The 17,506-nt window shown below is 45.0% G+C and overlaps 1 protein-coding gene across 1 annotated transcript; it reads right to left on the bottom strand.

The window, feature by feature from the left end:
- Positions 1 to 2,186: 2,186 nt before the first annotated feature.
- On the bottom strand, positions 2,187 to 17,495 carry Chmp5 (charged multivesicular body protein 5). Its single transcript, XM_059254124.1, has 7 exons — positions 17,189 to 17,495; positions 16,328 to 16,432; positions 15,301 to 15,347; positions 13,236 to 13,329; positions 12,515 to 12,586; positions 3,867 to 3,975; positions 2,187 to 2,344 (listed from the first exon to the last, which is right to left on the bottom strand). The coding sequence occupies exons 1-7, from the start codon at positions 17,255 to 17,257 to the stop codon at positions 2,202 to 2,204; spliced, it is 639 nt and encodes a 212-aa protein (XP_059110107.1). The 5' UTR covers positions 17,258 to 17,495; the 3' UTR covers positions 2,187 to 2,201.
- Positions 17,496 to 17,506: the final 11 nt, after the last annotated feature.

The raw sequence follows: 17,506 nt of genomic DNA, 5'->3' as shown, positions 1-17,506 counted from the left end.
CCCTGGGCTGGTGGTCCTGGGTGCCATAAGAAAGCAGGCTGAGCAAGCAATGGGGTGCAAGCCAGTAAGCAGCCCTGTGGGTCATTCTCCCCTCCAGGTTCCCGCCCTGCTAAGAGCTCTTGCCCTGACTTCCTTCAGTGATGGGCTACAGTATGGAAATATAAGGCTTTCCTCCCCAGCTTGCTTTTGGTCATGGTGTTTCATCAGTACAACAGTAACCCTAACCAAGACAAGGGAGAAGACATGAATTTCTAACTTACTCAGAATTATAGTGAATGGAGGCAGATTTAGGACTGGACCCCATTCAGACACTAGGTCAACTGTACTGTAGGTTTATGGGAAGATCGGTAAAACCAGGGCTATAAATATCCACGGCAAATAACACATTACGGTAGCAATAAGAGGGAGTGAAATTTTATAAGCAGTAAAGAACTGTTTATGATGACAATTATAAGCTAGAGTTTTAAGCCCTTTACATACAAGACCTAGATTGCGCTAAACAACAATCATGTGAGATACGTCACATACGCAAAGAATAGAAAAACTCAAGACAGCTAAGTGATCTGTCACAGTGTCAGAAATCCTGATTCTCTTCCTTTGTTAACTAGGTAGGATCTTTCCAATATTAAGGTTTCCATCCCACCCCAAAACAGGGTCTTCCTGTATCTGAGGTTGGCTTCCAACTCACTCTGTGCAAAGGGCAGCCTTGAACTTCTAACCCTCCTCCTCTATCCCCCAGTACTGGAGTGATAGATGTGTGGCTGCACACCTGGTCTATGAGATCTGGACATCATATCCAGGGCTTTGTGCATGCTAGGTAAGGACTCTATCAACTGAGCTACATTCCCAGCCTTACTTACTAAGTTTTATACTTAGTTTTATACTTCATAGTCTAAATAATCCAATAAATAATTAACTAGTGTGTCTGGAATGGGACTCTCTTTCTCCTTTCTCCTCTCTCTCAATATTTATTTATTTTATGTGTATGAGTCTTGCCTGGATGTATATCTGTACAAAATGTGCATGTCTTCTGTCTGTAAAAGTCAAAAGAGGGCACTGGATACCTTGGAACTGGAGTTACAGATGGTTGTGAACCAATATGTGGGTGCTGGGAATTGAACCCAGGTCTTCTGCAAGAGCAGCAAGTACTTAACTACTGAGCCACCTTGCCACCTCAGGAGTGGGACTCTCTTTAATATGACCACTCAAAAGGTAAATAGACAAGTGCTACTTGAGAGGCTAAGGCCAAAGGATTGCTTCGGTTCAGGAGTAAAGGACACCTGAGACCCTCTCTAAATTAATTTAACAAAACAAAAACAGACCAGGAATATAACTCAGTATAATATGCTCACCTAACATGTGTGAGGCCCTAAGATAAATTCCTAGCACCACACACACACACACACACACACACACACACACACACACACACATACACACACCCCAAACAACTAATACTAATAAACAACTAACACCTGCGTCCTTCCTCCCCGGCGCGTCCATGAACTCGGTGTCGCCGGCCGCGGCGCAGTACCGCAGCGGGAGCCCGGAGGACTTGCGCCGGCCCGAGGGTCGACGGGCGAGGGGACAAACCCGGATCCCGGATCCCAACAGCCTGGGACCCTCGGGGTCGGGCGGGGCAGCTCTAGGATCGTCTGGGACCGACCCCCGCCGAGCCTGACGAGGTGGACAAGTTCAAAGCCAAGTTCCTGACAGCTAATACTTCCACTAAGCAAGGCTCATGCATCTATCAACAGTGCTTTCCTAGGAAATGGTAAAACCTGTAAATAGCACCTAGTGCTAGTTTACAGGGTGATTACATATATTATATAAAATGCCATTGTATAAAAATAGTTGGCCTAGTGGCAGAGGCCTGACAGTTCAATGCCAGCCTGAACAACCTGATAAGACCCTGTCTCAAAAGAAGACATAGTTCCAGTGGAAGAGGGCTTGACAGCAGGTAAAAGGTCCCCAGGACCTGGAAAACCAAAAAGTTCTTAAAATAATGATCAGAGCTATTAAGACTATATTTTAGATTTCCAGATTGGTGGATATAAAGCCTGGATTACACTGCATGGAAATACAGAGTATACATACATACATGCAGGCAAAACTTGGAAAATAAGTAAATCTTAAAAAGAGAGTCCCACTCTGTGAACACATCAGTTATCTGTAGGGTTGTTGAAACTACAGGCAGTAACCTAAGCACACAACTTACGGGAGGACAATACCTTGTTTTTTGTGTCAGTGGGAACACCTTCTGGAATCGCAGGTGCAGATGCCGCTTCGTCTAAGTAGGAACTATCTTCATCAGCTAGAAGCTCATCGCCCAGCGCATCCAACTCTGAAATTCAACAGGCTACATTATAGAAAAATGTGAAGAGAAAACTGGCCACTCATGTCAAAAAGTTAGCTGAATGATTTGTAATGAGAAAAATATAATGCAAGGGGAAAGGGACTCATTTCTACTTCTTAATCTTTATTTTTTATATTTTAACTTAAATGTTTTCTATTTTAATTTTCTATTTTATCTTTATTTTTTTGACACAGGGTCTCACTATTAATCCTGGCTGGCCCAGAACTCAGAGATCCACCCACGCTAGGAAAGGAATTAATTTCTAGTCACATGAAAGACAACCATTATACAAGAAAATTTCAAGGAAACTAGTATATAACATTTATGAAAAGCGCCGGGCGGTGGTGGCGCACGCCTTTAATCCCAGCACTCGGGAGGCAGAGCCAGGCGGATCTCTGTGAGTTCGAGGCCAGCCTGGGCTACCAAGTGAGTTCCAGGAAAGGCGCAAAGCTACACAGAGAAACCCTGTCTCGAAAAAAAACCAAAAAAAAACAAAAACAAAACAAACAAAAAAAAACCCATTTATGAAAAGCAGAAGCAAAACAAAGCAGTCAATCAGCTCCCCATAGGTTTACAAGGTCCCAGACTTGATGACAAGTCTATCCTTGTGAGTTGGCTAATTCAAACTAGATATTTCTAACACAAATGTAAAAAAAAGCAAGAAAAAGAAAAACCTCATTGATTGGTTTTCCGAGACAGGGTTTCTCTGTGTAGTTTTGGTGCCTGACCTACAGGTCTCATGAGTGTTCCCTCCACTGTTAGGTTAGAGCCCCTGCTCTGTGCTTTCAACGGCATTGCATACATCTTCCCAAGCATGTGTGTGCTTACAATTAAGGTGGAGGAGTTTTATAAATACAGGAATCAGGTTGGGGAAACCGGTCAGTGGGTTAGGGAACCGCTGTCAAAGCTAACGACCTGAGTTAATCCCTGGGACCCCCATGGTAGAAGAACTGACTCCTGCAGGTTGTCCTCCGACCTCCACAAGCACGGCCAGGGCACCTACATGTACTCCTCAATAAATAAATAATGTAAGAAAATTAAAAAGAACGGATGCAGGACTCACTCGTTTTCTCAACGCAGACTCTATAGAGACTGACTAAGCACAGGGAGCCTTTGCCCAGCCTCTCCTGTGCAGTTTCCCCACCCGAGTGGTGCTGTAGAGCAGAAGGTGGATGATGCAGCGGTCGGTCTCACAGGCTCTCTGCCTGCACACTGTGCCATAAACCAACTCCTAGGGCATCCTGATAGGAACTGGTTTTTGTTTTCGTTTGTTTGTTTGTTTGTTTGAGACACGGTCTCTCTACATAGTTCTGGCTGTCCTGGAACTCTCTATGTAGACGGCAGGCCTTGAACTCACAGAGATCTGCTTGTCTCTGCCTCTGGGGTGCTGGGGTTCAAGGCATGCACCACCATGTCCAGCATCCCGACAGGAATTTTCCCCAGCATCTGGGGAAAGGCCCCAGGCAGCCGTCCCTCTGACTGAAGTTGATGGACACTGCCCAGCACTCACCTGCTTCCAGGTCGTCTTCATCTAACTCCGGGGTGCCGTAGCTGCGACCCAGTGCTTCCTGGATTTCGCCTGCATCTTCCATCATAGCTTCCAGCTGGTCTTGTAAATCCTAGGGAAACACACAGGACAGGGGTTTCCTTCTTTCTTTAGCCTGTTACATGCGTTGGTTTATTTCAGGGTGACACAGAATTCAGGATACAACAAAGGTGGGACAGCAGGACTTCAGATTCAGTTTACTTTAAACTCACAGCTAAGGCAGGAGCAGCTGAGTGAAAACTAGACAATGAGCCACTGTACAGTTTTGTTTTTAAACAAAGGTTTACTATAATGTACAGCAGGATCTAGTATAACATTTCATTCTAGCTATAGGTGGCAAAAGATGTTAGCAGGGAATCCAGAAGTTTAAATAGGAATGGAAAAGGGGCAATGTCATCTTAGGTACAGCCTACTGATGGCCAGATTTCTGAGTCCCCCTTGGCCTTGGTTTCTCCCTCCTGAGTTTCCTCTGCCCTTCTTTCTGTTTCTGCCCGAAAGCCTTCCTCCCCTCTCTCCTTGGCCTGCTTCTTGGCTGTTTGAGGGGCTTTTCTCAGACCTTCTCAGCCTGACACGGCACCTGTGGCCCCTTCCCCAGACTCCTCTTTCTGCTGATCCTCATTTTTTTGGAAGTGTAAGGAAGCAGGTTCTCTTGAGAAGTAAACAAGAGATCTCTGTAGCAGGTCAGGGTCCCCAAATGGGTCTCCCGTGACAAGGTTTTCACTTAGAAATGAGAACTAAAATTGAATTTTAAAGTTACATTTATTTACTCACACACATGCGTGTTTGTACGGACATGTGCATGTATATAGGAGCTGTGCCGTTAGCGCACGAGTGGAAGTCAGGACACTGGGGGAGTTGCTTCTGTCCTTCCACCACGTGGGTCCCAAGGACCGACATCAGGTCCTCAGGTGACAGGTGCACTGTCTTGCTGCGCTGAGCCACCTCCAGGCCCCAAATGAGAACTTAGGAAATGCTGATTAGAGCACTCGTTCTCCGTGACTCTCGGTTCTACTTACACGACAGGAGCTGGAAACCGGCTTTAGTCAAGCGAGCACAGATGCTCCAAAGGACTCCTGAAGGCCTTTTTTTTGAGACAGACTCTCATGTGGCCCAGTGTGACCTCACACATGGCTGTTCTGCTTCTCTGATCTTTCAGCTTTCACCCTGATATCTGGCTCTGGATATTTTATTAAAAGACCATCTAAGATTCAAACAACAATAGGGTTTTTCTGTGTAGCCCTGGCTGGAACTCACTCTGTAGACCAAGCTGGCTTCAAACTCAGAGATCCACCTCTGAGAACTGCCTCTGCCTCTCGAGTGCTGGGATTAAAGGCATATGCCACCACTGCCTGGCCATAAAATAAAAATTTTAAAAATCTTAAAAAAAAAAAAAAAGATTCCAAGGCCCCCCCCCAACACACACACTCACACACTCACTCACTCAAACCTGGAGATGGAACCCAGAGTCTTGATCACGGTTGGCAAGTGCTCTACTACCGAGCTCTACCCTCAGCCCGATTTTCCTCATTTGGGATTACTGGGCTAGAGAGATGGCACACGGTTAGACCTGAGTTTGGTTCCCAGCACCCACGTGGGAGGCAATAATTTTAACTCCAGGGGACCTGATTCCCTCTTCAGGTTTCTAAGGACAGCTGCACTTAGATGCACAAACCCCTCCTCAGACAAACATGCATCTACAGAACTTAAGTCTGTAAGGTAAGAGGAGGGGAAAGCTGGAGAGATGCTTCCTCAGTTAAGAGCATCTGCTGCTCTTGCAGAGAACCTGGGTTCCATTCCCAGAATCCACATGACTCCTCACAACCGTCTGTAACTCCAGTTCCAGGGGATCTGATGCCTTTTCTGGCCTGCAAAGGTACCAGGCACGCACACAGTGCAAATACAAACATGTAGACAAAACACTCATAATGCATTAAATAAAAGTAAGGAAATCTTTTTAATGGGATCATTAAGAACCATATTTCATATGGCTACTGTAAGATTTATTGCAATAATGTATATAAAACACTTAGTACTTAAGGCCAGCCTGGGTAACTTAGTGAGACCCCCTCTAAAAACTAAATACATTTTAGAAAGTGAAAAAAGTAGAGATGGAGAGATGGCTCAGAAGTTAAGAGCACTGGCTGCTCTTCCAGAGGACCCGGGTTCAATTCCCAGCACCCACCTGGCAGCTCACAACTGTCTATGACTCCAGGATCCAACACCCTCACACGGACATACATTACATACTGGCAAAACACCAATAAAATAAAAAGGGAAAAAAAAAAAAAGAAAGAAAATGGTTCTTGCTATAAAAAAAGTGAAAAAAAAAAAAAAGAAAAAGGCGAGGCATGTACAGGCCCTATGTTCAAAAAAGGAAAACAAAAGCGGGCCAAACATCAGTATGTTCTGATATACAGAGGGGATGAGGCCACTGCTCACAACACGGCAGGTTTCACTCAGCACAGTTTCCTGTAGGAGGCACGCAGGTCCGTGTGCTCTCAGATGAGCACTGGGGAAACCAGGCGTGTTAAACATGCAGGGCTGTCTCTGCATAGGGAGATGGATAACATGTTTTCGGCTCAGAAGGCTGGGAGCAGAGGTGGTTAATAGGCCCTCTACACTATCACAGGCCAGACCACAAGGCTCCCCCAGACCCTTATCTTGACCTGTTTACCTCAGTCAATATATAGAGCTAGCCTCCCCGACCCTTACTATGAGCTTGTTTCCTTGAGGCTGCTTCCCGTTACTACAGAACCTATCTATACAAAAGACGCCACTTGTACTTCACAAGAGTTTTGATGTCTTAAGCTTTGTTGTGTACATAGGACTGAGTTAATTATCACCCGGAAACTCTTTTCTAAATTGTGTTGTGCTTAAATATGTCTAAAATAAACTACCCAGTGTCAGACTCTCAAAGTTTGAACCAGCACCAGCTGAGTTGTGCTGAACAGGACTTCCTTTTGCCTCTGCTGGCCATGGTGTTTTCAGAGGAACACCCCCCACCCACCCACCCACCACCACCCCCACCACCTCCACCACCCCCGGCCACTTCTATTTCCAGAGCAACAAAGTCATGTGTAAATTCCTTTCTGGCAGCCTGTTTGTTTTTCTATAAGAAAGTAGAGAGAATACAAAGTAAAATGCTTTTCTGTATTCCTGAGTGTCAAACTGCCACAGTGGCCATGAGCCATCCTGCTACGGAGAAGCACTGGTAACAGTAACTGAGAAGGAGTAAAAAGTCACAGAAGAAGGAGTCAAACCAAGTTTATGGTGATACATATCAAGAAGTTTCCTTAGCTAGGCATGGGGTTCCCAATACTTTGAGGCTGAGACAGGAGATTGTCATGAGTTCTAGACCAGTCGTCACACCTACATAGTAAGACCCTGTCCCAAAAAGGTGGGGGGAGGGGTGCTTTTAAAAAATCTGGCCGGGCGGTGGTGGCGCACGCCTTTAATCCCAGCACTCGGGAGGCAGAGCCAGGTGGATCTCTGTGAGTTCGAGGCCAGCCTGGTCTCCAAAGCGAGTTCCAGGAAAGGCGCAAAGCTACACAGAGAAACCCTGTCTCGAAAAAAACCAAAAAAAAAAAAAAAAAAAAAAAAAAAAAAAAAATCTGATGAGTAAGATTTATTTATTTCTTTTTTGTGAACAGGGTCTTGCTTTGTGGCCTAGGCTGGCCTTGAACTTATGATTCTTCTGCCTCTGACTTCCTAGTCCTGAGATTATAGGCCTGCAACCACTACAGAGCCTATGAACAGGGTTTCTATTTACACAGTCTAGGATAGACACAGAGAGAAAGAAGAAAGTCACCACACCAAGTATCAGACTAACCCACCTTTAAATTCAATACTGCATAAACAAAAGCAACAAGACAGAAGCACTCATCTGAAGCAGAGACGCCTAATGTTCGCGGAAATAGATATAAGACTTGGAAAGGGAGCTGGGGTGGGTGGGAGAGACAGAGATGGCTCAGTAGTTACAAGTGTGTAGTGCTCTTGCTGAGGACCTGAGTTCAGTTTCCAGAAGCCACAATAGGCAGCTCACAACCTCCATCTACACCTCCAGCTCCCGGGATCTGCTGCCCCCATCTGGTCTCCATGGGCACTGCACTCATGGGCACAAAAACCAGACACACACATACATATATTTAAAAATAAAAATACAGCTGGGCGGTGGTGGCGCACGCCTTTAATCCCAGCACTCGGGAGGCAGAGCCAGGTGGATCTCTGTGAGTTTGAGGCCAGCCTGGTCTCCAAAGCGAGTTCCAGGAAAGGCGCAAAGCTACACAGAGAAACCCTGTCTCGAAAAAACAAAAAAAAAATAAAAATAAAAATACAACTTTTGTTTGTTTTTTGAGGCAGTCTCTCTATACAGCCCTGGCTGTCCTGGAACTCCCTGTGTAGACCAGGCTGGCCTCAAACTCACAGAGATCCTCCTGCTTCTGTCTCCCAAGTACTATGACTAATGGTGTGTACCGCCATGACTGAGCTGAAGTCTTTTTTTTTAAAAAGGATAAAAACAGCTATACATACAAACCAAAAATGTAAAAGTTAGAGCTATAAAACAATTAAAATGTTTTACAATTATATTAAAAAAATAAACTTAAAAAGATTTCAAAATTTATAGCTTAAATTTCAAAGTTTATAGGTTACTCAAAAGATACACACATGTTAAAGGGGTCTGTCATGCTGTAGTCCATGAGGGGCAGGGAAGGATAATAGGAAGGAGATGGGGAGACATCCAAAAAGCCAGAATGAAATTGAATGTGGTGGTGGTACACAGACGTAACGCTAGCACTCCGGAGGCTGAGGCAGGAGGACAGCCACAAGTACAAGGCTAGCCTAGGTGATATAGTAAGTTCTAGAAGAGCCTGGACTATAGCATGACACCCATTCTCAAAAGCAAAGCAAAGCCTGAACTGGAAAGATGGCCTAGTGGTCAAGAGCATGTGCTGCTTTTCCGAGGCACTGAGTTTAGCATCCATATCAGAGCAGCTCACAGTAACTGTAACTTTCACTCCAAGGGATCCAGCACCCTCTGAGAGATTGCATGCACATGCAAAAACCCATACACAGACATATACACGTATACATAATTACAGACAAAATTATAAAAAAAAAAACAAAAACAACCCACCCTCCCATCAGGTGGTGGTGGTGGTGGTGGTGGTGGTGGTGCATGCCTGTAATCTCAGCACTTATGAGGCAGAGGCAGCTGGATCTCTGTGAGTTCAAGGCCAGCCTGGTCTACATAGTGAGTTCCAGGACTGCCAGAGCTACATACTGAGGAACCCGATATCAGGAAAAAACAAACAAATAAGTAAATAAAACAAAACCCAAAACAACAACAAAAAGTCAAAAGAAAAGAAGCCGGAATGAACACGCCTTCTCTTATGTTCATATTAAATGGCTCTCACTGAAACCACAAGGGAGGTGGCAAGGTAGCACAAGTCCATAATCCAAGCACTTGGGAGGCTGAGGCAGAAGAAGGCCAGCACACATAGTAAGAAGTAGGCTATCCTTGCAACACATCTCCACCCTCCCACCCTCCCATGGGTTTCCTCAACTTTTCCTCAACAGCTGTCCTCAGGTTTAGAATGGTTTTGGCTCCTGTTCACATAGCTGCACTGTGTCTCAACATGAGTCACCTTTGAGGAATCCATACAGCAGCTGCAGGCCCCTCCCATATTGCAGTTTGGGCATCCCCAGAGGGAAGCCCAAGGTGAGGATTCCTAAGAAGGGGGCGTAGTTCATTGCTAATGACCTGAGACAGGAGTTGGGAGTGGGAAGAGAAGGGTGGACAGAAAACGGAGGACGTATTACCTGGCTATTTACTACTGGGGGTAAAAGGAGATTCATGCCACTGGTCCACCCTGGGAGATGACCTGATGGGGACCACCATTTCCAGGTCATCCTATCTATTACCAAGCTTGGCAGTCTCCAGCTGAAGGCTGTTCTAGGGGTTACGTCTGCTTCCCCTGGCTATGGCATGGGCAGAGTCTCTCTGGAGGCTGTAGGAAGTTGGACCAGAATGTCTGACCGGCAGGGGAGAAGCCTGGACAGCTCTGCCACACCCAGTGGCCCTGTCTTCCAGAGTGAATAAGATCACTAAGGAGACTTCTGTCCCAGCAGCTCACCTCACGTTAGCACAGGTGACTTGAGTGGAGGAGTCTCACTGTGTCCTCTCACCTGGTGCTGTCTTTTCCATGCTGGCCCTGATACCCCAGGCATGGCTGGACTCAGTATCCCCAATGAAGTGTGGATGGCTCAGGTTTAGGGCTGGGGACATGACCAGTGTGACTGGTTCACAGATCAGCATGTGATTCAATCTTGCATCTCACAACACAGCTGCTGCTCTTGGGGAGGCATGGCTCCCTTTCTGACGGGCCTGTGGGTCTTGAGCTAACTGCTGGTTGCCCTCACATCATTCTGGGAGGTGTCTTTGTGTGGGGACCCTGCTAGAGCCATTGCAGGGAAAGACCAGCAGAGACATGACCCCATGACTAGTGTCTTGGAGTCCTGGACGCTCTTTATGAGGTGGGCTCTGACACCCCAGGACAGCAACCTGCCCATTTAGCTTAAGCTAGTTTGAACCGAATCTTTCTTTCTTTTTTTTTTTTTTGTCAGAGCTGAGGACCGAACCCAGGGCCTTGCGCTTGCTAGGCAAGTGTTCTACCACTGAGCTAAATCCCCAACCCCTTGAACCGAATCTTTGTTGCAACAGATCCAGGACCAGTCCGCTAAGGGCCCCTGGCAGACATAGATAGCCACTGAGAGTGAGTGGGGGACCCCCTCGCCCCACATTTTTTTGGAGGGAGTCATCAAACTGGGTCTCCTAGTAGGAGAAGCTCAGACAGGATATTTTCCTCCGTATTAGGGTGGAGGCAGAAGTGTCCCTGTGGAAGCTGGACAGTGGCTCACCTGCAGGCTGAGGAGGCCCCTGCCTCTCTGCTTCATGCTCTCCTTTCTCTCCTCCCTTTCCAGCCTCTGTCCTGCCCACCAGTGACCCTTCCCTTGCCAGTCCTACTCCGGGAATCCCACATCTCTCCTCCACACCCGGTCCAGCTCAAAGAGCCACTTTGTGAAGGCACCAGGGACAAGATCCTGAACAGAGCATCTCATCCCTACCTACATTTACAGCCTCCTACTGAGTGGGTCCCTCATCTTTCTCTACTTTGGATTGTCTTCCAAACATGTGTCCAGGACTATTTTGTACATGATTTAAAAAAAAAAAAAAATCTCTCTTTATGTCAGGGACGATAATGCATGCCTTTAATCCCAGCACTCAATGAGGCAGAGACAGGCAGATCCCTAAGTTCAAGGCCAGCCTCGTCTACAGAATAAGTCCCAGGACAGCTGGGGCTACATAGAGAAACCCTATGCCCTCCCCAAACAAACAAACCAAACAAAACAATAAAATAAAAATTAAAAAGTTGTCTTCATGAAGCTTATGTTCTGGTATAAAGACCAATAAATAGCCATAAGTCAGCCAGAAAGTAGGCTAGCCTGGGCTACAAAACAATATCAGACAACATTACAGAGAGCCCTAACCATTGAAAATAAAATTGCTTTTCAAATTTTAGTGAATAGTAAGCTGTAAATGGTATTATACAAATGAGTACACACAGATTATTTTTCTCAATGAATGTCGTGAAAGCTGTAACAATGCCTAATGCCATGTAAACAGAGATTTGTGAATGACTGGAAGTAGTCAAGGGCCGTGTAAGAAGGGCCAATGGAAAGCAGTAAGGCGGAGACCAATGCTCTTCATTTCTACTGAAGTTTCAGATGACCAGAGAATGCCTTCGTGAAGCCAGAAAAAACACCTGGGACATAGCGACCGCTCACTCAACAAACACTGCTTGACTAGAACAGTATGTTACAGTCATTAACTATTAGATATTCCCTGGGCCCCAAATACGGCCAGGTATCGTTCAAGCCAATGGGGATAAAGACTGAATGAACAAAATCAAATCCCTTCCTTCCTTCCTTCTAATCAGAGGGTAAAGCTGTGCTGTAGATGTAGGAAGGAGCCTTTTTCCTTCGGCAGGCCACGACTCACTCCCGCTACCTCTGCCCGCCATGTGGGATGCTCGCCTGACAGCTGACTGAGCAGCCCGGCTCACGGGCCTTACCTTCCTGACCAAATCCTAGACCCTAAAGGAAATGCTAACTTCAAGAAGCTAGTAATTTATTACCAAAATGTAAAGAGAAATACTAGATAGGGGACTGACTCCACCAGAAACTGTGTACACCAATTACATACACATCCTCATTTAACATCTGTGGTGTATGCTCTAATCTTAGCACTCAGAAGGCTAAGGCAAGAGGCCTCAGGTTCAAAGCCAGCCTGGGCTTCATCGCAAGATCTTTTTTTTTTTTTTTTTTTGGATAATACTTGGAGACAGCTTCCTTATTTCACCTGAATAACTGTGTGTGGTACTGGGATCTTTGCATTAGCAATGAGGAAACTGAGACCTCTGGCATCCTTCCCTTTCCTGAAGTCAATACACTAGTAAACAGCAGGCCCAGGATTTCATCCCTTTTCTGTGCCTTTCTCATCACACACATTTATTCTCAACCTTGCAGTAAAAACCAGCAGACAGACAGCTCACCTCAATCTGGTCGATTTTCACGTGTTTGTAAGCCTTCTTCATTTCCTTTACTCCCACTTTCATGGCATCAACCTAAAAAAGGGTACAAGAAAGCACAACAGAGTTGTTTTATTTTGAAGTACTGAGGATTTGAACCCAGGTCCTCACACATGCTAGGTAACCATTCTACCATTGTGTTACATTCCCAGCCCTGAAAATACACTGTCTTGATTTGAACCCAAGTCCTCACACATGCTAGGTAACCGTTCTACCACTGTGTTACATTCCCAGCCCCAAAAATACACTGTCTTGAGAAGTCATATTTGTGCTGGAGAGATGCTCAGGGGTGACGAGCATTTGTTGTTCTTGCGGAGGACCTGGGTTTGAGTCCAGCAGCCACATGCTCATAACCATCTGTATCTCCAGATCCAGGGGATCTGATGCTCTCTTGTGATACAAGGTACTCAAATAAACATGCAGGCAAAACATCCAAACACAAAGTCATGTCTGCTAAACCATCTTTTAAACCATGGGAATGCATAGGAGATTTCAAAACAAGTAGACCTGAGAGGTGGTGCTGGCACACACCTTTAATCTCAGCACTCAGGAGGCAGAGGCAGGGGGATCTCTGAGTTTGGGGCCAGCCTGGGCTACAGAGTGAGTTCCAGGGCAGAAACCCTGTCTTGAAAAACCAACCAAACAAACAAAAAAATTAAAATGGGAAAAAGTGCTTTGGGCATACCGTGGTCTTGGTGTCCTTCAGTGACTGAATGGTGTAATTAGCCTGCTCCATGTTAAAGGACTGCTGGGCAAGGTTGTCTCGCTGCTGCTCATACCTTTTTGGAGCCAAGTGAGAATCAGAAATGTGAGACAGTCAGAAATCCTTAGAAGAAAGTAGTCTTAACATCAAATAAGAGAATTTTTTTCAAACGAACCAACCAACCGACCGACCGACCAACCAAAACCAAAATCATTTAAAAATTACCCACTCTTAGAAAATCCCTCCAAATCTTTTTCCCTTGCATGTATTTGAGTTTTAACTATTGCCACTTAACAACATAGTATTTGCTTCTTTTTTCTATTTCTTGAAAAAAGGTCTTATAGTCCAGGCCAGCCTCAAACTTGTAGTGGCCCTTCTGTTTCAGCTCCCCAAATGCTGATAATCTAGGTGTGCGTCACTGTTCCTGGCCTGCTCTATATCTTACTACATTTTATTTATATTTTTCTAATTATTTCCCAAGATGAATTCTAAGAAGTGGAACTCTTGGAGCAAAGGATAAGACATTTTTTAAGGTTCTTCATACAAATAGCTAAATGTTTTTCAGGTAGACTCAAAGTGTACTCAAAGAACACTTTAATCGCCCTGTATTCATAATTAGGCTATTATTTAAGTCAGATGTCTGATGCTAGAAATACTGATACGCAAAATGTCCGATACTCTTTAAAGTTTTCTATCAAATTATAATATTATGTCATCAAATTATAATACTTATGTCACCACGATCTTTACACAACATTTGGAAGCCATCTAACTAGCAGAAGAAAAACAGGTAATTCATGATCCAGACAAATGGCAGATGATTCCATTAAGTTAGGCATGGCGGCACATGGTTATAATCCCAGTACTTGGGAGGCTGAGTCAGGGGATTGAGCTGGAGGCCAGTCTTGGTACATAGCAAGACCCTCCCTGTCTCTAAAAACAGAAACAGGGGGGAAAAAAAAGTATAGTTTTAAGTAGTAAAGAATAGCTTAGATAGAAGATACATTATAATTTCAGTTTCCTAAGAATCTAGATAAATTTTCTTTACTTCTGCTTGCTTCATATATTTTCCAAGTTTCTGTAATAAATCTAAATTCCTCTTTTAAAACAATTATTTATATTTTTTTTGAAGCAGGGACTCATATAGTCCAGGATGGTCTAGAATGTACTAGCTGAGAGTAGCTTTGAACCCCTGCTATTCTTGCCTCCACACACCAAATGCTAGGTTTACAGGCGTGTGCCACCATGCTCAGTTTACTTATTTACTTAATTTGAGACAGGGTCGTCTGTAGCCAAGGCTAGCCTTGATTCCTCTATGTAACCAAGGCTCATAGGTTCCTGGCTCTTCTCCCCCGACCTCCCAAGTGCTAGGATTACAGGCCTAGGCCATCAAAGCCAAATTGTATTTCTTCTGTAAGAAAAACATTATACTTTAAAATCAATTGCCACTAAGAAGGCTAATAGTTGCAACACATCTTGGCCACTGTAGGCATTATTAGTTTTTTTCCCAATGTGATTTAATATATGAAAAAAAAAAAAAAAAGGAAAGAGAGCATCTGATGTGTTACAAAGTCATTTTAAAATTGGAGCAAAGCTGTCAGCAATTTTGGGGGTTTCCTATAAGCTGATTATGCCTAGCTTCTACAATTCCATGGATGATCTCACAGACTGAGCAGTTCACAGGGGTGAGCACCAGATATTAACTGGCTTTTGCACAAACACTGGGACATAGTAATTGAAAACAAATTGTGGACCTTTACATTTATTCTGGTGAGAGAGAACAAATACTTAGCACCCCTAACTTTACCCAAAAAAACTATACAAACAATAGGAAAACCAAGCCATATAGATCTGGCCAGCCACAATAATAGTCACTAGTACCCCACAGCTACCTAAACTTAAGTTAGTAACATTAACTAATGGAAGTTTATGGAAATTTGCAATGAAACCAAGGATACTTAGAAAATTATCTGGAAGCTGGAAAGGCTGACGACCTTTTTGCTTTGGGCTTACACTGTTCTTGGGAAGGAGATGGCGCATGACTTACATCCGCTTTTGCTTTAAAACCCTCAGGGCTTTCTGTTTGACCATGTTCTGAGGAGAAAAACAGACTTAATAAAAAAGGGGAACACATATGGCAAAAGGAGTCTCCCATATGCTCCAACTCGCACACCGACTTGCTTTCTTCTTCAAGATGGCAGACACAGAGGTACCCTGGGTCTAGTCTTTCCCTCCAGGCGCAGGTAACTTAAAGTCTAGTTGGTGAGCCTTAGCACCCTTTGCACCCCACATCTCAGTGACCTGATGCGTCTTATTTCCACCGCCAGCCCCAACAGTGCCCACTGTGTATATCCAGTTGCCTTCGATTTAAACACAACATCTGTCACACCCTCATGTTAGAAACAATTTACAACAACTCCACCAACCTCTCCCTTTTAGAAGTTGAGCGCCTCTACATGAATCTTTGTTTCCTCTCTGTTCACTCTTTATGCAGATTTATCAAACACTGCTATATTCTAGACATAGTGCCACGAAGGTGACTTGTTATTTAATCCCCACACTACAATGCACGTGTTATTTTCATTTAACATGAGAAAACTGAGGCTGAGTGATGCACTGGTTCACAGTTAATAAATTATGGAGTTGGGAGAAAAACAAGATAGCTATGTATCCATAGTCTACTAAGTAGTGATAGTATTAGAACACTGGTCTTCCACGCTAATTCTGGACTTTTTCCCAGCCTGCCATTGTATTCCATCTATCCCAGACTGACCAGCCTGACAACATCCAGATTGTGAGCACAACCAAGCCCTCCTCTCCAGACTGAGACCTTTTCAGCAGAGCATGCCAATTCCCATTATATGCTTCAGGACATGGGATCAGCACCTTCTATCTATCCCATTAAAACCCAGCCTCCCCCTTGTACCTGGCTGTACTCTCTCTTCCCTGAAGAACACATCCTCAATAAAATAAAATACATCGTATTTTATCCTTACCAGATTGTGTGTATTTTTTCTGTATCCTCCCACCACTCCCTACACAGTACTTCCTATGACAGTTGACATCAACCTTACCTTGGCAGGACCCTCTCTCATCTTCTTGATTTGATCCTTATATTTCACTAGCTCAGCATCCAACCGGGAAATCTTTTTGTCAATGGATTCTGCCCTGCTATCCACCTTGGAGGAAAATGTCAAATGTAGTGCTAATTATTGTAGTGTTTACATGGGAAGGGGCAGGTGGAGAGCAAGGAATATAGACGAAGAAATGAAAACAAAAGGAAGGATAAAACAAAGAGTGGAAAACAGTGGTGGGGAATACAGTCAGAATCACTGGAAGACTTTCATAAACTCTCTCCCATCTCCCAGATTCTGATATAGCAGTTCTCCCTCGAGAAAAACAATCTGGGAATCACTGGGTTGGTTGAAATTTCCCAAGTCAGTCTGGGGACTCAACATGAAAGTGTATGGAATGAGCCAGTGGACACAGGCTAAGATGAGAGCTATCTAATGCCATTTCCGAAATCAGGTTTAATTTGGAGGGGCCAAGGTTCAGAATTTTGTGTTACACAGATCCAGGACTAAAGGTACAGATACGTTAACCTTGAGGTAGGCGAGGGAAGAGGAATGAAAAAAGGATTGGTAAAAGACCAGATTAGACCAACATAGAGCAGGTTGGAATGTGAGGACCAAAGGAGAAAGGAGGGATGGGGCGTAGGGGGCATCAGAAAGGGTTTTAAGTGCAGCGAGGGTGTAGTAATGAAGTTAAGAGTGTCTCTGGTTTGTGGAGTCAGGAATGACCTGGAAAACAGGGATGAAAGGGGTGGGGATGGATAAGACTGAGGTTTAATGGGCCCGAACCAGGAAGGGGGTGGAGTAGGAATTCGGGATGGGTCGGTCGGAGTTGAGTCTAGGTATACAAAGTCAAATGCCCACCGTCCCAATGCAGTCAGTCAGGTTTGGCGGCGGAGCCTTGGGTTTCGCTTTTCCAAAGAATCGGTTCATCTTGGCCGGCGGCGAAGAGACCCAAACACTGGAAGAAAAACCAGAAACGGAAGCGTAGTCGCTCCGGTTTCAGTTTCCGGCCCCCCCATGCGCAAGCGCAGAATGTTCGCTGGCGTTTCCCGATCCTTTTTCCGGGTTTTCAGCTCCTCCTTCAGGAGAAGGAGCGCAGAGCTCTGGGAGAGGCGGAAAGACTTCTGGAGGCGGGGCTTAGGGGGAGGGATGGGGCGGTGCCTCCGTAGGGTGGGTGGG

This window comes from Peromyscus eremicus, chromosome 2, assembly GCF_949786415.1.
Source record: "Peromyscus eremicus chromosome 2, PerEre_H2_v1, whole genome shotgun sequence".
Classification (NCBI taxonomy): Eukaryota; Metazoa; Chordata; class Mammalia; order Rodentia; family Cricetidae; genus Peromyscus; species Peromyscus eremicus.
This window is presented reverse-complemented; position numbering and strand designations above follow the sequence as displayed.

Coding starts and splice junctions, on each gene's coding strand:
- Chmp5 (XM_059254124.1), bottom strand. CDS start 17,257: ATGAACCGATTCTTTGGAAAAGCGAAACCCAAGGCTCCGCCGCCAAAC. Junction 3,976..12,514: donor TGAAAATCGACCAGATTGAG/GTGAGCTGTCTG, acceptor GTGTTTCCCTAG/GATTTACAAGACCAGCTGGA. Junction 2,345..3,866: donor TGAAGACGACCTGGAAGCAG/GTGAGTGCTGGG, acceptor GTTGAATTTCAG/AGTTGGATGCGCTGGGCGAT.